Source organism: Nomascus leucogenys, chromosome 8, assembly GCF_006542625.1.
Source record: "Nomascus leucogenys isolate Asia chromosome 8, Asia_NLE_v1, whole genome shotgun sequence".
Lineage (NCBI taxonomy): Eukaryota > Metazoa > Chordata > Mammalia > Primates > Hylobatidae > Nomascus > Nomascus leucogenys.
Window position 1 is genome coordinate 72,922,758 of NC_044388.1, and position 22,067 is coordinate 72,944,824.

Sequence of the window (22,067 nt, forward strand, 5' to 3'; positions counted from 1 at the left end):
ATATTTAGAAAACCCCACCATCTCAGCCCAAAATCTCCTTAAGCTGATAAGCAACTCCAGCAAAGTCTCAGGATACAAAACCAATGGCAAAAATCACAAGCATGCCTATACATCAATAATAGACAAGCAGAGAGCCAAACCATGAGTGAACTCCCATTCACAATTGCTACTAAGAGAATAAAATACCTAGGAATAAAACTTACAAGGGATGTGAAGGACCTCTTCAAGGAGAACTACAAACCACTGCTCAAGGAAATAAGAGAGGACACAAATAAATGGAAAAATATTCCATGTTCATGGATAGGAAGAATCAATATCATGAAAATGGCCACACGGCGCAATGTAATTTATAGATTCAATGCTAACCCTATCAAGTTACCATTGACTTTCTTCACAGAACTGGAAAAAACTACTTTAAAATTAATATGGAACCAAAAAACAGCCTGCATAGCCAAGACAATCCTAAGCAAAAAGAACAAAGCTGGAGGCATCATGCTACCTGACTTCAAACTTACTATAAGGCTACAGTAACCAAAACAGCATAGTACTGGTACCAAAACAGATATATAGACCAATGGAACAGAACAGAGGCCTCAGAAATAACACTACACATCTACAACCATCTGATCTTTGACAAACCTGACAAAAACAAGCAATGGGGAAAGGATTCCCTATTTAATAAATGGTGTTGGGAAAACTGGCTAGCCAAATGCAGAAAACTGAAAGTGGACCCCTTCCTTACACCTTATACAAAAATTAACTCAAGATGGATTAAAGACTTAAATATAAGATCTAAAACCATAAAAATCCTAGAAGAAAACCTAGGCAATACCATTCAGGACATAGGCGTGGGCAAAGACTTCATGTCTAAAACACCAAAAGCAATGGCAACAGAAGCCAAAATAGACAAATGGGATCTAATTAAACTAAAAAGCTTCTGCACAGCAAAAGAAACTATCATCAGAGTGAACAGGCAACCTACAGAATGGGAGAAAATTTTGCAAGCTATCCATCTGACATAGGGCTAATATCCAGAATCTACAAATAACTTAAACAAATTTATGAGGAAAAAAAAAAACTCCATCAAAAAGTGGCTGAAGGATATAAACAGACACTTCTCAAAAGAAGACATTTATGCAGCCAACAAACATACAAAAAAAAACTCATCACTGGTCATTAGAAAAATGCAAATCAAAACCACAATGAGACACCACCTCACACCAGTTAGAATGGCGATCATTAAAAAGTCAGGAAACAACAGATGCTGGAGAGGATGTGGAGAAATAAGAACGCTTTTACACTGTTGGTGGGAGTGTAAATTAGTTCAACCATTGTGGAAGACAGGGTGGCGATTCCTCAAGGATCTAGAATCAGAAATACCATTTGACCCAGCAATCCTTTTACTGGGTATATACCCAAAGGATCATAAATCATTCTACTATAAAGACACATGTACACTTATGTTTATTGCAGCACTATTCACAACAGCAAAGACTTGGAGCCAACCCAAATGTCCATCAATGATAGACTAGATAAAGAAAATGTGGCACATATATACCATGGAATACTATGCAGCCATAAAAAAGGATGAGTTCATGTCCTTTGCAGGGACATGGATGAAGCTGGACACCATCATTCTCAGCAAACTCACACAAGAACAGAAAATCAAACACGGCAGGTTCTCATAAGTGGGAGCTGAACAATGAGAACACATGCACACAGGGAGGGGAACATCACACACAGGGGCCTGTCAGGGGGTGGGGGGCTAGGGGAGGAATAGCATTAGGAGAAATAACTAATGTAGGCGATGGGTTGATGGGTGCAGCAAACCACCATGGCACATGTATACCTATGTAACAAAACTGCACATTCTGCACATGTACCCCAGAACTTAAAGTATAATAATTAAAAAAAAAAACAGAGCAAGACCCTGTCTCAGAAAAAGAAAATGAATAAAAATTAAGCCCTAAAAGCAAAACTGTTTCCAAATCTGGAGTTCCTTCAAAAAAATTTTAATGAAATACATGAGCAATTAGGAATATTTCCCCTTCCCATGTGATTTACAGTATGTCTTCTTTATATATCTGTTATATATGTTTAGTTTTATTTTTTCATTTGTTTCTGGGCCAAGGGGATTCTTCTGGCCATGTCAGGCTAAGGGAATTTGCTAAGCATGGTCAAGAAATTGGTGGCGCATGCCTGTAATCCCAGCTACTCAGAAGGCTACGGCAGGAGGATCACTTGAGCTCAGGAGTTCAAGACCATCTTAGGCAACATAGCAATATCCCATCTCAAACAAAATAAAAAAGAAAAGAAATTGATTACATACAAGGAGACTAAGCACATAAATAAAGATACTGAGAATAATGGGGAGCCAGGTTTCTCAGCATTAGAGAAAGGAGTTAAAGATACGGACACGGTAAAGGCTAGAGTAAATCCTGCGGTGCCGGATTAGAATTGGTGGTATTTTCATGTGAACTTATGAAGAGTCTTGTTCTGTCACCCAGGCTGGAGTGCAGTGGTGTGATCTCGGCTCACTGCAGCCTCTGCTTCCCAGGTTCAAGCGATTCTCCTGTCTCAGCCTTCCAAGTAGCTGGGATTAGAGGCATGCCCCACCATTGTGTTTTGTTTTGTTTTGTTTTTGAGATGGAGTCTCACTCTGTCCCCCAGGCTGGAGTGCAGCAGTGCGATCTCCGCTCCCTGCAAGCTCTGCCTCCCGGGTTCACGCCATTCTCCTGCCTCAGCCTCCCAAGTAGCTGGGATTACAGGCACCCGCCACCATGCCTGGCTAATTTTCTGTATTTTTAGTACAGACGGGGTTTCACCATGTTAGCCAGGATGGTCTTGATCTTCTGACCTCGTGATCTGCCCGCCTTGGCCTCCCAAAGTGCTGAGATTACAGGCATGAGCCACCGTGCCCGGCCCACCATTTGTCTTTTGAGATGAGGCCTTGCTCTGTCGCCTAGACTAGAGTGCAGTGGTGTGATCTCAGCTCACTTCAGCCTCCACCTCCCGGGTTCAAACAATTCCCCGCCTCAGCCTCCCAAGTAGCTAGGACTAGAGTATAGGTGTCTGCCACCACGGCCAGCTAATTTTTGTATTTTTAGTGGAGACAGGGTTTCATCATGTTGGCCAGGTTGTTCTCAAACTCATGACCTCAAGTGATCCACCCACCTTGGCCTCCCAAAGTGCTGGGATCACAGGCATGAGCCATCATGCCTGGCCTATTTCTGAGGATGACATTAGTATTTGGATTAGAATGCATCCTGAAAGGGAGCGTCTGTGTCCATTTAACATGTTTTAAATGAATAATACCTCTACTAGAATACCTTGTAGAATACCTCTACTAGAAATCACTCTGCACACACTCTGGATTGATTGTTCATGTGATGAATTAGGCAGATTCTCGTTTCCACTCCTCTTTCCTGCCTACGTACCGTCAAGGTCAGTGAAGATGACTATCAGATATAAATGCTGTTTTTTCCTCATTCAGCCTGTTAGGTTGGCAAGTGAGGAAGCTGAATCTTACGACTAAAAATATTTTGAGGATACAATAAATTTCAGTTATCTTACCATCCTGCTTCCCAAATGGATTATCAAGACAATGTTATTAAATGACCCAATTCTGATGTCAGAAGGGAATGCTAACCACTTATCACATGCAGGTATGAAAGAATTACACCTTCGTCACAAAGTATTATTTAGCCATAGAACAAATAGTGCATATGATCAGAATGTGTTCATTTGAAGATGGGTAAACGTGAGTCACAAGCTAGTCCTACCAGGATATAGAATATAGTAGGAGTTGGATGGAGAATCTCCGGAAAATCTCAGTGCATATTTCTTAATAAATACTTCCTTCTCCTCCTGGTGATGCAATTTGTGCACAACATACAGTAACAAGAAGTGGAAAATAAATGATTTCTCTCAAGTATGACTTTTTAAAATAAAAACAAAAAAGATGGGCCAGGCATAGTGGCTCATGCCTATAATCCCAGTGTTTTGGGAGGCCAAGGTGGAAGGATTGCTTGAGCCCAGGAGTTCAAGACCAGCTTGGGCAACATAGTGAGACCCCCAACTCTACAATAAAAACAAAAAGATGTGCTCTTCTCAGCAGCACATATACTAATATTGGAATGATACAGAGAAGATTAGCACATTTTTAAAAATGTACTATTTAAAAAATTTCTCAAGTATTTTTTCAAATTATGATTCATATCATTAAAATCTTTAAATTTTAAGTGTGATATATATATAAGATACATATAAAATGTTCAAGTAGCACTTGGAAGAGACATATACCTTTTAACCATAATGTCTTATAACATTAATAACATAATATACAACATTATAACATAAAGAAATAAATAATGAGTCTTTTTTTTTTTTGAGACGGAGTTTCACTCTTGTTGCCCAGGCTGAAGTGCAGTGGCACAATCTCAGCTCACCACAACCTCCACCTCCTGGGTTCAAGCCATTCTCCTGCCTCAGCCTCCCGAATAACTGGGATTACAGGCATGCACCACCACGCCCGGCTAATTTTGGATTTTTAGTAGAGATGGGGTTTCTCCATGTTGGTCAGGCTGGTCTCGAACTCCTGACCTCAGGTGATCCACCTGCCTCAGCCTCCCAAAGTGCTGGGATTACAGGTGTGAGCTACCACACCCAGCCAAAATGAGTCTTAAAATTACTGTTTAAATATCTGTTGGAATCTTTGTTTGGCACCTATAAAAGAAAACTAATGCACAAAGAAGAAAAGAAAAATCAAGATTTCTACCTCTCTGTAGTTAACACGCCCATTGTGAAGCTGAAGAAACTCCAGAGCTCTGTGTCCTGAGAGAAATAAATACATAAATCAATTAAGTTCAACTATTACTGAAAACATAACTTAGGCGAGATGATTTTAAAAGAAAAATACACAATTTATGGTTATAACTGTCAAGGACGCAGGATGAAATGAGTTTGCATTCACTGGCAATTTTCATTAGGTATAGATTTGTGCAGTATTTCTATTGTTATAGTACAAAGCAAGTTTAGATGGTGATTTAAAGCTTCTGCTTAACTATTAAATAGATCTATGAGCTTTAGTGCTATTCAACCTCTCTAGACCTCAGTTCCCTCCTATGGAAAATTGAGTTTAAAAAATACCCACCGCATAGGTTGGTTGAAATAATAAATGCTAAGTGACAAGCCCAGTGGCTGACACTTGGTAGGAGCTCAAGATAAAGAAACTGTCAGACCAGGCATGGTGGCTCACACCTATAATCCCAGCACTTTGGGAGGCCGAGGAGGGCGGATCACCGGAGGTCAGGAAGATCAGCCTGATTAACATGGAGAAACCCCGTCTCTACTAAAAATACAAAAAATGAGCCAGGCGTGGTGGCACGTGCCTGTAATCCCAGCTACTCGGGAGGATGAGGCAGGGGAATCACTTGAACCTGGGAGGCAGAGGTTGCAGTGAGCCAAGACCACGCCACTGCACTCCAGCCTGGGCAACAGAGTGAGGCTCTGTCTAAAAAAAAAAAAGAAACTGTCATCATCATATTTTGCTTCAGTACTGAGGCGGACAAACCTAAGTACAAACTGCAACATAACACCTAACCTATGGACTAAACCAATGATCCTCAAAAGTTTTTCATCATTGGACCAGAAGGACAAAATCATCTCAGAAAGCTACCAACTCCACCCCACATCCACCCACAGCCTGAATCTCCCAAGAATCAATAAGAGGACTAACATTCCCTGGGAAGTGACATTCAAAGGTGATACCTTATTTCTGTTGTGAATCACCTCCAATTTTTAAAATTCATGTAACAAAAAACTATTGCCACTACTATAAGCATTAATATCATAAAAGTCACAACCCACAAATACAAATAACCTGTGTGCAGGATTCCAGTGATTTATGCTGAACGAAGCCATTTCTAATTAACTCACTCACATAATGCCAACCTTCCACTCAGGCCCTTTATAAGAAATGAAAAAGTGAACCAAAATATTTATAAAGTCATCTAATTTATTAGTAAATAAATGATGGAGTTTTGGTCATCTTCTATGTAAAAAAATTCTCAGAATCTGTGCAGATTCTATTTCAGGAGATGCCTTATGTTCACATAAAAATTATTCTTTAAATATCCATTAAGACCTTTGTTTGGTACTTATTGAAGAAAGGTAAGCAATTATCTGGTTTTATTAAAATTTCAGATGCAATCTGTCTTGTAAATTTTTAAACGCTACGGATTAAAAATTGAGTATTTCCATTTATATTTGTTCCTCATCAGCTTACTCTGTAGTTTTGGCAATTTCAACTTCACAGAACATAGAACTGGATGACACTTTAGAATTCTTTAAGAAGTTCAACCCCCTCATTTTATAGAATTGAGAGGTAGGTAAAGTGAATTGCTCAGAATCACACATCTACTTTACTGGATGGCTGGAACTAGAACCTAAGCCTGATTCTCTTTTCCATTGTTTCCTGACTCCCTTCTAGCAATACATTTTTAATGGAAAGAATGCCAGACCAGCTGTCAGGACATGTAATTCTAGGCCAGGCCACTAAAAACTTAGCTGTAAAACTGTCTAGTATCAGTTTCTTCATCTGTAAAAGAAAAGAACTGGACTCGGTGACTTCTAGTGTCCTTTCAGATAGTCAAATTCTGTGATAACAGGTTCTTGCCCATAGTAGCTCAGTATATATGTCTATTTTGCACTGACAAATTTTCATTTTTTGCCTATAATCTTATTATTCTTTGAAACTTCTGGAAGTGGTATAACTATAAAATTCTGTTATAATTTTTATCTAAACTAAAGAAAACTCAGGCCGAGCACAATAGCTCACGCCTGTAATCCCAACACTTTGGGAGGCCGATGCAGGCGGATCACAAGGTCAGGAGATCGAGACCATCCTGTCTAACACGGTGAAACCCCATATCTACTAAAAATACAAAAAAAATTAGCCGGGCGTGGTGGCGGGTGCCTGTAGTCCCAGCTACTCAGGAGACTGAGGCAGGAAAATGGCGTGAACCCAGGAAGCAGAGATTGCAGTGAGCCGAGACTGCGCCACTGCACTCCAGCCTGGGGGACAGAGCGAGACTTCATCTCAAAAAAAAAAAAAAAAAAAGAAAACTCAGAACATCAGGTATATCTGAAATTAATATGAAAATTGCTGTAGAATGTTATCATAGCTAATTCTAACAAATCGACTCACATTTTCCATGTGTTAAAACATGTTACAAATACACTTCATATAAGAACCAAATCCTTTTGCTAAGAAAGATCTCAAGTGTTCTCAGCCCATGCACAAAAAAACATGGTAGCTATGTGGGGGGGCGGATGTGTTAATTAGCTTGATTGTGCTAATCATTTCACAAAGCATACGTATATCAACACATCACGTTGTATATCTTAAATTTATACAATTTTTGTCAATTATACATCAATAAAGCTAGAAAAATAAAAATTTTAAATAACTCTTTGTGGTACTATCTCTCTATACCCAGGATGACTCTGCCCTTGCCCCTAAGGTCGGTGGCACTGGCTTGCTGTCCCCTTCTCCTCCCCAACTCCTGCCATCTTCCTGGCACCGTGAGTGTGGATGACCAAACTCCCTTACTTTCTTGACCTTCCTGAAGCCAAGCACTTTTACAGCAATTTGACTCAGGGACCCACTCCCATGGCCATACGTGGCTCTTTACATATACTTGGAAATGCCTGTCCTTGGACATGTAAAACAACAAAAGTACACATTTCTCACTCCTGCCATATTCCACCCATCTTGTTCCTCTCCCATTCTGTCAGTTCTGCTGCCGCATTGCAACCTCTCGTTTACTGAGCCTCTCACTATTTCCCCACCCAGAGAAACACACAGGGGCCCCATGACCAACGGGGCATCAGCTCTCTTTCTTATTCGCCCCTTAACTGAACCCATGCTGCCAATCCCTATCCCTGGATGACTGCAATCACGGGCTTCTCCTCCCTGCTGTCAGGCCACTCAGCTCAGTGCCCAGGGGAAACTGCATCAATCCACGAGCTGGATTTTCAATCTCTTCCTTAATGTCTTTGACAGATGTCTTGTCCTCTCAATAACATTAACAAGTACTTACCTATTTCTACGTGTGTTGAAAGGCCACACGATGAACCTCTACGGCAGAGAGAACCCAGCACGATCAGCAGGCCAGGCCACAACCTGAAAGCAGACATGCTCTCATTGCCCACCGGCTCCTCTGATGACGTGGGAATGCTCAGAGCTGCGGCAGCACTGACTCCGAAATCCAGGCGCAGACCCACCGCTTCTCCCTAAGCAGGTCACTGACCCGGGAAACCAAGCCTCATTTCAAAATAATATCGTTTTCCAATGAAGTCAACTGTTCAACTACTGTTTAGCTTCACCAGAACAGCAAACAAACTCTGTACTCCTGGGGGGTGGGGGTGGGAGGATAAACTGAAATCTGTAAAGTCTTAGGCCAGAGGCACTGCATCTTCTGACCGAGGTTTTCTCTGGATTTCATTTTAACATGAAATTTATGTAGAGATGCAAGCAAAGTTGTCTCCAGATATTTTTTGCTTTCTATAAAAAGGCTCACCTGTGCAGATAGTGCAGATAGTCAACATATTGGACCACCTCACCTTACAAGGGTGGACCTCTCATGCATCCTTTCTACACATTTATCAGGCTGTCCTGCTTCCTCCACCTCCCAAGCCACAAGTGCTGGGAAAGCTTTTATGGTGATCAGCTGGAACTGGCTTCTCTTTCAGTATTTGGCAACAGATACTGACACTTGTATGGGATTACACAAGAGCAGCCACTCCTGGTCTCTCTACCTCTGGCTGTTCTAATAGGGCTCATCCAGAGCCTGTTGCAAGGTCAGATTCCTGCAGCTGAAGCAAAGATATCAATTCCACTTGGGAGGTGGAAGGAAGGGGGCAGATTTAGGGCCAAGAAACAGGGTTTGGAAAATGTTAAGCTAAGGATATATCATTAGGTAGCCAGTTACACTTCATCCATGGGAAAAATTAAGCTCTTCATGAAACTGATGGTAATCTTAAAACACAAATTATGCATATTTTACATTAAAAGCAAGAGATGGGCTCCTAAAAGAGTGGGAGGAAATGGTATTCACTCTCAGGTTTGCCAAATGAAAGGATGAATAGAAAGTGGGATGATTTGGCTGGGCGTGGTGGCTCACACCTGTAATCCCAGCACTTAGGGAGGCTGAGGCTGGTGGATCACCTGAGGTCAGGAGTTTGAGACCAGCGTGATCAACATAGTGAAGACCCTGTCTCTACTAAAAATACAAAAATTAGCCAGGTGTGGTGGCACCTGCCTGTAGTCCCAGCTACTGGGGAGGCTGAGGTGGGAGGGGCTCTCGAACCCAGGAGGTGGAGATTGCGGTGAGCCGAGATTGCACCACTGCACTCTAGCCTGGGCAACAGAGCGAGACCCTATCTCGAAAATAAAAAAAAAACAAAAGAAAGTGGAATGATTTGAGACAGTTGTCGCCACAACAGCTTCCCCTGTAAGCTTAACACAGCCACTTGCACAGCCCCAAGAAAAGGAATCCCGCAGCTCCCCACAAACCCTGAGGGGCAGTAGGCCCAGCTACTCCTGATTAGTCCAGAGGCCATATGCCTATGTGTTTTGTTTGGCTAACAGGATGTTTTATAAACTTAAATCAAGTTTATAAACTTTTTCTAAATGAGAAAATTCACGTAGAAATCTAGATTTCTGGCTCTCTTAAAAACAAAAGAACTGCCAGGCGCGGTGGCTCACGCTTGTAACCCTAGCACTTTGGGAGGCCGAGGCGGGCGGATCACGAGGTCAGGAGATCGAGACCACGGTGAAGCTAAAAATACAAAAAATACAAAAAAAATTAGCCAGGCGTGGTGGCGGGCACCTGTAGTCCCAGCTACTCGGAAAGGCTGAGGCGGGAGAATGGCGTGAACCCGGGAGGCGGAGCTTGCAGTGAGCCGAGACTGCGCCACTGCACTCCAGCCTGGGCGACAGAGTGAGACTCCGTCTCAAAAAAAAAAAAAAAAAAAAAAACTGGCGTCATGAACTGACACTTCCATGTGACACAACAACCAGCTGCACCCGAAGAGCCAGCTGCCCCTTGATAGAGCACGTCCTGCTCCTCCAGTGCCCACCATCCATGCAATGTGTGCAGGTTTCCACACCCCTTCTGGACACCAAACGCCTTTGAGTTTGCCTCCCTCTCACTCTGGGCCTTCTACAGCCTGTGTGTGAGGTAGTTGCAATTATTAATTGGGACTTTGGATATACTCTCTCAGAACATCCAAGAGCAGTCAATCAACGGTTACAGGGGAAAAAAATACTGCCTAGAAAAGATATCTAACCATATATAATACAACAAACCCATCCAAAAAGCACCAAAGAAATGGGTTCAGAACAGGTGTGGTGGCTCATGCCTATAATCCCAGCACTTTGGGAGGCCAAGGCAGGCAGATGGCTTGAGGCCAGGAGTTCAAAACCAGCCTGTGCAACATGGCAAAATCCCGTCTCTACCAAGAAGAAAACAAAAACAAAAATTAGCCGGGCATGGTGGCATGCACTTGTGGTCCAAGCTACTCAGGAGGCTGAGGCGGGAACATCGCCTGTACCTGGGAAGTGGAAGTTGCAGTGAGCTGAGATCACACCACTGCACTCCAGCCTGGGCAAGACTCCACCTCAAAAAAAAAAGGAATAGGTTCAGTTACCAAACAATACTAATCCCAAATGTCTCAATTTCTCATTATGTTTTTTTTTGTATTTGAGATTCAGAATGACATAAATTTATGAATGCAATAAAATAAGAGGAAATTATTTGCTTAGTGTGACAGTTATGAATATGGTCTTTATATGACAACAATGCTTGCAGTTTTATGAAGTTTGTATTACTTTGGTAACAATGAAAACATCAAAGATATGACTTAAAGAAAGTTAAAACGTAGCTCACAATATTACTATCTGACAAATAATAAGCATATGGAAATATTTTTCTTTCTGCCCCACACTCTCCTTTCCTAATATAGGTGACTTTGTTATAAACAAGACAGCATGATTCTGCCATTTAGAACTCTTCTGGAAATACAGACCCAAGGTGAAAAGTAAACATACAGTTACATTAAGGAGTGAGTAGGGAGAATACAGGTTTGAAAGCCAGAGGGTCTCAAGCTTTATGTGGGCCAGTCTAGAAAATGGGGGAGATGAGGCTGGGCACGGTGTCTCACGCCTGTAATCCCAGCACTTTGGGAGGCCGAGGTGGGCAGATCACCTGAGGTCAGGAGTTCAAGACCAGCCTGGCCAACATGGCAAAACCCCATCTCTACTAAAAAATACAAAAATTAGCTGGGCATGGTGGCGCACACCTGTACTCCCAGCTACTCCGGAGGCTGAGGCAGGAGAATCACTTGAACCCAGGAGGCAGACGTTGCAGTGGGCTGAGATCGTGCCATTGCACTCCAGCCTGGGCGACAGAGTAAGACCCTGTCTCAAAAAAAAAAAAAAAAAAAAAAAGAAAAAGAAAAACAGAAAAGAAAAAGAAAATGGGGGAGAGGATGAATAAGGGTGGGAACTGGGGAGTGGAGGTTCCCAGGACAAGGGCAGGCAAAGGAGAAAGGAGGGAAGAGGTCCCTTTCACCTGGATGGTCTTGTCCTTGTAGGCCCTGGTAAGGACAGACACCAGGCCAGGTGCTAGGGGGCATCAGGACAGGCTGGAAGTAAGACAGGAGCCAGGAGGAAATTGTTTACACTCTGAATGGGGGCTTGAAGAGGGGCACAAAACTGAGGGAAAAGGGGAGGGCCACATTGTGAACTTTCTAAGCTCCAGGCACTTTTGCCCTTGTGAAGTACTTCCTGTCACAAAAATAAGTAAACAATAAATAGAAATCACATTTTACATCTGCATTGGTGTAAGATTAACATCTTAATATGCCACCTAAAAGTTCATTTTTTTCTTCAGATTTTAGAATAAATTAAACATTTTTGAGTGCTCCTAAAAGTTTTATGGGCCCTTAGCATCGTACCTACTGCACCCAATGGATAAGTCATCTGGGAAAGGGAGTGGGTACCGTTTGAAATAGAACCTTAAAAAGGTAAGTGGACTAGGGTAATTTTTGAACAAGAGAGGCAGCCACAATTAACTTGGCTTTTCTGGGCCTCAGTTGATTGAGGCCTCAATTGAATGATTTCCCCAGGCCAGTAGAAGTGAGCTCTGTAATCCCAGCACTTCGGGAGGCCAAGGAGGGTGGATCACTTGAGGTCAGGCACTCAAGACCAGCCTGGCCAAAACGGTGAAAACCTGTCTCTACTAAAAATACAAAAATTAGCTGGGCTTGGTGGCTCACACCTGTAGCCCCATCTACTCGGGAGGCTGAGGCAGGAGAATCGCTTGAACCCGGCAGGCGGAAGTTGCAGGGAGCTGAAATCGCACCACTGCACTCCACCCTGGGTGACAGAATGAGTCTGTCGGTCTCACAAGAACAAAACAAACAAACAAAAAACAAAAACCACCACCAAAAACAAAAACAAAACAAAAACAAAATCTCCCTCTGCAGGCAGGAGATGTAAACACGCCAGCTCCCCAGCCCCAACTGGATACCTACTGGCCCACATCCCTATTAGGACTCCCTGGTTCTCCCCAGTTCCTGCAATAAAATACAGAACAAAATAGTGTGAAATTGATTAAACTCTACTGTTATCACTTCTGCCATATGTGACTAGCTCAAAACTCAATGGATCTGACTCAGCAAAAGACAGTCAAAATTTAAAGTTACTGCCTCAGCATTTTGCAAATGTCCTAGAAAAAAATTCAACGTCCTAGAAAAAGGTGAAAGCTAGCAAGATACTCTCAACGCTGTAGGAGCTGAGAAAGGGAGATACGTAACCTAAAATCAATGCATAGGGCTGGGCTTCATTTGCACCCACAAATTCCCAGCAAACGCCTACTATTTTTATTTTTATCCTCATTAGGTTTTAAGCTTCCCTGCTGCTTTCAGAGTCTTAAGCCCAAGTCTAATTTTTGAGCGGATGAAGAATGCTGTTTAAAGGTCCTCAAATACCTTGGTTGGATAGTATGCTCAATCCTTATACCTTGGTTGATTCAATTTTGACAAATGCTTCCATTTACTAGTTGGTGACCCAACTTTAATCTTACTAGTGGCTTGACTAGGGTAGCTAGTATGGCTTTGAACGCTATATTGAATTTAATGTAGCAACTGTAATGAGCATTTTATGTTATCTCACAACAAAATGGGGTAGATATGGTTCTATCTTGTAAGTGACTGGACTAAGGTTAACCTGTCGGTCACACAGCTTGTCGGCAACAGACTGAGTGTGGATCCTAGTCTGTTTATTTCCAAGGCGCTGTTATTTATCGGGAGCACCCCTAGGAGAATGCCTAGACACACACCCAGAAAAGCAAGCAGGCAGCAGAACGCGGGGTCACACTTCGACCCCTCAGAGAACCATCGCTCCCAATAAATCCTACGTGCTCAGGAGCTACAACGATGAAGAAGCGTGATCACGGCCTTGGCATTTAGGGCAGGCACCAGCGCATCTATGGACCGCGCACAAATTCCGGGGATGCCGAATTTGGGGGATGCTAAGGGGAGTGGGTCTCTAGCAGCGGTTGGGGGCTCAGGAGCAGTTAGTGACAAATGAGCACCCGAAAAGTGAAAAGGTGACAGCAGTCCGCAGGTGCATCTACCGGCGAGCCTTCTCCATCCCCGAACCCAATCCTCCCCCAGGAGAAGGTCGCGCCAGGAGAGAAGCCGCGCGGCGCTTAGAGCAAGGTGCAGAGGGCGGCGCGGCGGTGCAGCGAGAAAGACGCGGAGAGAGGGCGCTGCTCTGTGGCTCTGCAACCTTCCGCCAGCTCCCACGCTTTCCCCGCGCGTCCCCGGCGCCTCCTCGCTCCTCTTGCTTCCCCGCGACCCCTGCGTTCCCGTGCGCGCGCGCCCGCTTGCCTGTTTCCTGTCGCCGTCGCTGCCCGGGCCATGGCGACCTGCTTTTGGCTGCGGAGCTGCGGAGCGCGGCGCCTCGGGTCGACGTTTCCAGGCTGCCGCCTCCGCCCCCGCGCCGGAGGCCTGGTCCCTGCCTCCGGGCCTGCGCCCGGCCCGGCCCAGCTCCGTTGCTACGCTGGGGGCCTGGCGGGCCTCTCTGCGGCGTTGCTGCGCACCGACAGCTTCGTGGGCGGCCGCTGGCTCCCGGCTGCCGCCACCTTCCCGGTGCAAGACCCGGCCAGCGGCGCCGCTCTGGGCATGGTAGCCGACTGCGGGGTGCGAGAGGCCCGCGCCGCCGTGCGCGCTGCCTACGAGGCTTTCTGCAGCTGGAGGGAGGTCTCGGCCAAGGTGAGAGAGCCCGGATGCAGGGGGCCGGAGCGGGCCGGGGACACAGCGAGGCGCAGAGGGGGCTTTGCCCCAAAGTGACACCAGCCGCGTCGCCTCCCTCCTGTGCTCAGTTCCCCGGGGTATACAAAGCGGAAAGTCAGAGCAACAAGGGAGACGACCAACAAATAAGTTTAGAGTTTCCACTTTGTGCCAGGCGCTAGGGACACGGCCCCTGCGCTCAAGCCTCATGAAGTGTATGCACTGCCCAGTAGGGGAGGCAGAACGCGAGCGCCTAATGCAAGCGAGCTGCTTGTTATGATCAACAAGCCTAACCGTGGAGGGGCGGGGAGAAAGGGGAGGGGTGTCAGGGAAGTGAGAGAGCACGTGTGGCCCTTCAGAGTATCTGAAATATCTCGGCAGCTGCAGGGAGCCCACGCAGGAGGCTGCTACAGCTGCCCATAAGAAGGCTGGTAGTGAGGGCCCTGGGCCAGAATCATGGAATCGGAAACGGAGAGAACTGTAGAAAGATTTGGGTTTTGTGCAGGGGAAGAGAGAAGTCCACGACCGTTCTCCAGGTTTTCAGCCTAAATGGATAAATGCTGCTATTGGCCATTGCATAGAGAACACTGGAGAATTGGGAGTAAGGGGTGGAGGGCCATTAAATGGGGAGAATAGAGTAAGAAGAAAACTAACAAAGTTTCTTCTTCCTTCAGTTATTATATTATTAAACCTGGAATCAAGGCAGTGAAATTTTTTTACCCTGTCCTTCAAAGCTCTCCCTCTGAAGGAATGCATCCAGCGATCCCTACGAGTACAAGAGAGTCTTAGCACTCATTCATCCATCAGCTGTTTACTGAGCACCTGCTGTATGCCCTGCGCTGTTAGAGGTGCTCGGGATACCTCAGTAAACGAAAGAAAGAGGCCGGGCACGGTGGCTCACGCTTGTAATCCCAGCACTTTGGGAGGCCGAGGCGGGCGGATCACGAGGTCAGGAGATCGAGACCACGGTGAAACCCCGTCTCTACTAAAAATACAAAAAATTAGCCGGGGGTGGTGGCGGGCGCCTGTAGTCCCAGCTACTTGGAGAGGCTGAGGCAGGAGAATGGCGTGAACCCGGGAGGCGGAGCTTGCAGTGAGCCGAGATTGCGCCACTGCACTCCAGCCTGGGCCACAGAGCAAGACTCCATCTCAAAAAAAAAAAAAAAAAAAGAAAGATTCTGCCCTTTTGGAGCTTACATGGGGTAGAAGGGGAGTAGAAGAGAGATCAGAACTCTAAACAACAAACATAATATCTAAGCAAATAAGTATGTGAGAGGTGCTGAGTGCAATACGGGAAAAAAGGTAGAAGCAGGAGAGGATCCGGGCCAGAGGGAAGGGACAAGATGCAGCATCAACAGTGTGGCCAGGCATAGTCCTCTGCTAGGGCTGCCATAGCAAAGTACCACAGACTGGGTGGCCTGAACAACAGACATTTCTCATTTTACCGCTCTGGAGGGTAGAAATTCCACATCGAGGTGTTGTCAGGGTTGGTTTCTTCCAAGGCCTCTCTCATTGGCTTGCAGAGAGCTCAGTTTTGTCTTTGTATCTCATCAGAGCTCAATTTTAGACTCATTGAGTCTGAGATGTCTGTTCACGCCCAAGTGAGGATGTAAAGTAAGCAGTTGGTTATATGAATGAATCTTCCCTGTGTGTCTCCACATGGTCTTTCCTCTGTGTGTGTATGTGTCCTAATCTCTTCTTCTTTTAAAAACAGGAGTCAGGTTGGATTGGGGCCCACCAGAATAACCTCATCATAACTTAATTCCCTTTTTAAAGGCCCTATTTCCAAATGCACTCACATTCTGAGATACTGGGGGGTTAGGACTTCAACAAGTCAATTTTGCCAGGAGCACCATTCAGCCCATAACATCAGGGTAGGTCTCATTGAGGACATGAGATACAAAGACCAAAGGAGGTAAGTGTGTCCCTAGTTGGTTCCTGCTGGTGGGTTTGTGGCCTCGCTAACTTCAAGAATGGAGCCGCGGACCTTCGCCGTGAGTGTTACAGCTCTTAAAGATGGCATGGACCCAAAGAATGAGCAGTAGCAAGATTTACTGTGAAGAGCAAAAGAAGAAAGCTTCCACAGCATGGAAGGGGACGCGAGTGGGTTGTTGCTGCTGGGGTGGGGGGCGGGGTGTGGTGGCCAGCTTTTTATTCCCTTATTTATCCCCTCTGGTGTTCCGTTTCTGTCCTATCAGAATGCCTTTTTTTCAATCCTCCCTGCGATTGGTTACTTTTAGGATCCTGCTGATTGGTGCATTTTACAGAGCGCTGATTGGTGTATTTTACAGAGCACTGATTGGTGTATTTTACAATCCTCTTGCTAGCTACAGAGTGCTGATTGGTGTGTTTTTACAGAGCACTGATTGGTGCATTTTACAATCCCCTCGCTAGCTCCAGAGCGCTGATTGGTGCATTTTACAATCCTCTTGCTAGCTACAGGGTGCTGAATGGTGTGTTTTACAGAGCACTGATTGGTGCATTTTACAATCCTCTTGTAAGAAAAGTTCTCCAAGTCCCCACTCGACCCAGGAAGTCCAGCTGGCTTCACCTCTCATAAGGACATTCAGCTAGAGCCAAAGTCAGAAGCATGGCTGACACATTTGCAGAACAGCAAGGAGGCCCATGTGGACTGAGCAAAGGGGAAGCGTTGTATCAGGGGAGGTCACAGGCAGAAGGGGAAGAGTGGGTGGAGCATGTAGGACCTGTGAGTTATTTTAAGGACTTGGTTTTTACTTTGAGTAAAGGGGGGGCCATGTCAGGGTTTTAAGCAGAGATATCTGCTTAAAGGCCACTCTAACCACAGTGCTGAGAATAGATGAAGAGTGGCAGAAGCAGAGAGACAGGTTAGGAGGTTGTTGCATGGATGTAGGTGGGAGGCCACAGTGGCTTGAACCAGGGTGGTAGCAGTGGACAAGGTGAAGAGTTATCCCATAAAGGATGTATTTTGAAGCTAGAGCCCACTGGATTTTCTGATGGATCATTATATAGGAAGTAGGTGAATGAGAGGGGTTAGTGGTGACTCCAGGGCTTTTGGCCTGAGCAATTGGAAGGATGAGGATAGCTGAATTGAACAGCATTAGGGTGAGATATCATGAGTTCAGTTTTAGACTTATTGAGTCTGAGATGTCGGTTCACACCCAAGAGAGGATGTAAAGTGAGCTGTTGGGTATATGAGTCTGAGGTTTGAGAGTGAGCCCTAGGCTAGAAATGTAAATGTGAAATTCATACCTGTGTGTACTGCATATATACTTACAGCTATGGGGATGGTGAGATCACAGGAAAGGAGTGGACCAGGGCCTGAGCCCTGGTTCCCCTGGCATCATTCTGGAGTCCCACAAGGCCCCACGAAGATCAAGGCTGCCATACAATGGTGTTACACTGCAGGGGTCTGGAAAGCCTTCTAGTCTGTCACTGATTGTTTGGCAGCTGCAGGGTGGGTGTTGGGACCTCTTGCTGACACTAGCGGCATCATCCTGTGTTCAGATCACACCGCCCATCCTAATGTCTGTGCCCCTTGAACATTACACTGATGTCAGCTTCCATCTTACAAGGGCTTGGATCTTCTCAGGGAACCTTCCTTTTTGAAAGGAGGGGTTCAGGCTGGGCACGGTGGCTCACGCCTGTAATCCCAGTGCTTTGCGAGGCCAAGGCCAGTGGATCACCTGAGGTCAGGAGTTCGAGACCAGCCTGTCCAACATGGTGAAACACTGTCTCTACTAAAAATACAAAAATAGGCCAGACACGGTGACTCACACTTGTAATCCCAGCACTTTGGGAGGCCAAGGCGGGTGGATCACTTGAGGTCAGGAGTTCAAGTCCAGCCTGGCCAACATGGCAAAACACCATCTCTACTAAAAAATACAAAAATCAGCTGGGCGTGGTGGCGGGCGCCTGTAATCCCAGCTACTCAGGAGGCTGAGCCAGGGAGAATTGCTTGAACCTGGGAGGCGGAGGTTGCAGTGAGCTGAGATCATGCCCACTGCACTCCAGCCTGGGGGACAGAGCAAGACTGTCTCAAAAAAAAGAAAAAATACAAAAATTAGCCAGGCATTGTGGCATGCACCTGTATGTAATCCCAGCTACTCAAGAGGCTGAGGCATGAGAATTGCTTGAGCCCAGGAGGCAGAGGTTGGTTGCAGTGAGCCAAGATGGTGCCACTGTACTCCAGCCTGGGTGACAGAGCGAGACTGTCTCAAAAAACAAAAACGAAGGTTCTTCTTGGCTTTGGATACACCTGTGCAGATGTGGGAAGCTACAGCCTGAACAGCTGTCTTTAGAGTGCCCTGATGGCAGCCCAGGTGGCCTAGATTCTCTAGGCCTTCCTCGTTTTCTTTTTTTAAGTGGTTTTATGTGAATGAATTAATTTTTTTTAATAAACCATTTCTTCCTTTTTTCTTTTCTTTTTTTTTTTTTTTTTTTTGAGACCAGGTCTTGCTCCATTGCCCAGGCTGGAGTACAGTGATGCTATCATGCCTCACTGCAGCCTTGAACTCATAGGCCCAAGCGATTCCCCCACCTCAGCCTTCTGAGTAGCTGGGACCACAGGCATGCACCACCACACCCAGATAATTTCTGTTTTTTTTTTTTTTTTTGAGACAGAGTCTCGCTCTGTGCCCAGGCTGGAGTGCAGTGGCTCAGTCTTGGCTCACTGCAACTTCCACCTCCCGCCATTCTCCTGCCTCAGCCTCCCAAGTAGCTGGGACTACAGGCGCCTGCCACCATGCCCGGCTAATTTTTTCATATTTTTAGTAGAGATGGGGTTTCACCGTGTTAGCCAGGATGGTCTCGATCTCATGACCTCATGATCTGCCTGCCTCAGCCTCCCAAAGTGCTGGGATTACAGGCGTGAGCCACTGCGCCCAGCCCCAAACCCAGATAATTTCTGTGTGTGTGTGTAGAGACGGATCTCACCGTATTGCCCAAGCTGGTGTCGAACTCCTGGCCGCGAGCAATCCTCCCTCCTTGGCCTTCCAAAGTGTTGTGATTATGGGCATGAGCCACCACACCTGGTCCCATAATATTGTTAATAATCCAATGTATCCGTTTATCTGTTTTTTGTTCACTGGAATTTTTTAAATTATGGCAAAATATGCATAACATAACATTTACCATTTTAACCATTTTTAAGTGTACATTTCAGTAGTATTAAGTGCATTCATGTTGTTTTGCCTGGGCCCTCTTCTTAAGTGTGTAAAACCCTTTCTTATGCCTCATGCATGCCCCAGTCCATATGTCAGTCTCTGGGACAAATCCAGGTTGCCAGCAAGCCACTATAATAGGGAACAATACTTGAAGACACTATGCTGAGTGAAATAAGCCAGTCACAAAAGGGCAAGTGCTGTATGATTCTACTTATATGAGGTACCTAGAGTTGTCAAATTCATAGAGACAGAAAGTAGAATAGTCCAGGCATGGTGGCTCACAATTGTAATCTCAGCACTTTGGGAGGCCAAGGCAGGAGGATCACTTAAAGCCAGGAGTCTGAGGTTGCAGTGAGCTATGATTGCGCCACTGCACTCCAGCCTGGGCATCAGATCAAGACCCTATTTAAAATAATAATAAAGTAGGGAACTATACCTTTGTATGGTAAAATTAAAGTTGTTCTTATTTACCATAAGCAATAATAGCTGTTTCCACAAAACTTATTTTCTCTTGTATAATTTATGACCCAGTATACCTCTTTAGACGCAACTTGAAATTGGATCTCTATTACTCATCAAAGAAGGGTCAGTTAGCATGAGCAATATAGTGAGACCTTGTCTGTACAAAAAAAAAAATTTTTTTTTAATTAGCTGAGCATGATCATCCTGTAGATCCTGTTAGCATGAAAAGTCTGTATGGCATGACAACTAAGGGGAAGATAAGATTTCTTTCTACTTCTAAGTGATGCTATGATACCTTAAGCACTAAGGCAGAGCTAGTAATGGTTTTTTAGTTTCACAGATCAAGGTAATCTTATTTTAACAGATCAAGGTAAAATGCTTATTTTAACAGATCAAGGTAATCGTTGTAAAATGTATATAACATGATGTTAACTTTATGGTCTAAGTGTTTAGCTATCAAGCCGGCTTCCTTAGTAGACCAAATCTTGTTATCAAAGTATTCTTGGGCTATACCCTTGATGTTTAGAAAAAAAGTATTTGTTACATCTCGTAGGATCTACTTTTTGAACTTTTTGTCCCCTGTAGTTGCCAATTCTGCATGTACTAGTCCTCTAGAAATAGGTTAAACTGAAGCAACTTGATGGAAGGAACTCTCCACAGGGCTTGTTTTCCAAGGGAAAGTATTGTTTGGAGAAGCAAAGTTACAAGCCTACCTAAGTATATCATAAAGCTGTTCAAAAATAACTCAGCCAGTCTTGTGGATGGAAATGTAGTGCCTGAGTCACATTCTGCTTAAAGTTGTAACAGATACAGAGGAGTTAAAAAAATAGCTGAGGATGATGATGTGTGCCTGTGGTCCCAGCTACTCAGTACGCTGAGCTGGGAGGATCACTTGAACCAAAGAAGCAGAGGTTGCAGTGAGGTATTATCACACCGCTGCACTTCAGCCTGGGTGACAGAACAAAACCCTGTCTCTTTTTTTAATTTTTTTTAAATTTTTAATTTTTTTTTATTTGTGCGCTTTTTATTGTCCAAACCCAGACCCTGTCTCAAAAACAAACAAACAAAAAAACCAGAAGGTCAATGTATGTTTCCCCAAGCATCTTACTCAGAGTTGTCCAGAAAAATAGAACCAATGTTCTGTGAGAACCAATGTTTTATATATATATATATACACACACACACACACACACACACACACACACACACACACGGAATCATAGATCTATAGGAATATAGGAAGAGACATAAAGGACTGGCTCATGTGATTGTGGATGCTAAGAAGTCCCACCCTCTGCTGTCTGCAAGCTGGAGATCTAAGAAAGCTGATATGTCCAGTCTGAGTTCCAGACTGGGTCCAAAGGCCTGAGTACCAGGAATGACAATGTCTGGTGTCTCACAACAGGAGGAAATGGATGTCCTAGCTCATGCAGAGAGTGACTTTGCTCTTCCTCTGCCACTTTGTTCTTTTCAGGTCCTCAGCAGATTGGATGATGCCCACCTGAATTTGTGAAAGCAAATCTTCTTTATTCAGTCTACTGATTGAACTGCTAATCTCTTCTGAAAACACTCACAGACATACCCAGAAATAATGTTTTACCAGCTATGTGGGGATCCTTGAACCCAGTCAAATTTACATATAAAATTAACCATCACAGCTGAGGAGAATGAGACCATACAGCTAATATTTTAGGATATTGAATTTTATTTAGCATTCTATCTTATACTTGGCATTTTATTACTTTTCTGCCTTGTTATTTCTTTTGCAGGAGAGGAGTTCATTACTTCGGAAGTGGTACAATTTAATGATACAGAATAAGGATGACCTTGCCAGAATAATCACAGCTGAAAGTGTAAGTTCAGGATTCTGGCTTGCTGCACTGAGAAATTCTCCAGGAATTTTTACACTAAACTTGGGAAAGCCCCTGACTTCCCTTCACTGCTGGCTGTAGCTAAAGAATATGTGATTCCTTCTCTACTGATCAAATACCAAATCATTATTGTGCCAGGGTACTTAGATTTGCTAAAATAAAATTTGTATGTTCTAGTTTATTCTTTAATAGTATCCAAAAATAGATTTTGTTTGCAACTGTATGAATA

The 22,067-nt window shown here is 44.6% G+C and overlaps 2 protein-coding genes and 1 pseudogene across 6 annotated transcripts in view; 2 read left to right on the forward strand and 1 right to left on the reverse strand.

The window, feature by feature from the left end:
* The window catches only part of GPLD1 (glycosylphosphatidylinositol specific phospholipase D1), a 92,749-nt gene extending 82,110 nt beyond the window's left edge, over positions 1 to 10,639 (reverse strand). For 3 of the 4 annotated variants that reach the window (XR_004031376.1, XM_003263563.4, XM_030817378.1), the window contains exons 1-2: positions 8,103 to 8,346; positions 4,778 to 4,833 (exon numbers count right to left, since the gene is read on the reverse strand). Coding sequence is in view for 3 of the 4 variants with exons in the window: in XM_003263563.4 (XP_003263611.2) it covers positions 4,778 to 4,833; positions 8,103 to 8,199 (153 nt within the window). In the remaining variant the exon portion in view is untranslated. Of the gene's footprint in view, positions 1 to 4,777; positions 4,834 to 8,102; positions 8,347 to 10,617 lie in introns of those variants that run through there. The other variant, XM_030817376.1, reaches the window with a different exon arrangement.
* On the forward strand, positions 4,102 to 4,199 carry LOC115836475 (annotated as a pseudogene).
* Positions 10,640 to 13,764: 3,125 nt separating the features above from the next.
* Positions 13,765 to 22,067, forward strand: part of ALDH5A1 (aldehyde dehydrogenase 5 family member A1) — a 43,332-nt gene continuing 35,029 nt past the window's right edge. For both annotated transcript variants that reach the window (XM_003263564.4, XM_030817379.1), the window contains exons 1-2: positions 13,765 to 14,343; positions 21,737 to 21,820. In XM_003263564.4, the coding sequence (XP_003263612.2) occupies positions 13,990 to 14,343; positions 21,737 to 21,820 (438 nt within the window). In that variant the 5' untranslated portion in view covers positions 13,765 to 13,989. The remainder of the gene's footprint in view (positions 14,344 to 21,736; positions 21,821 to 22,067) is intronic.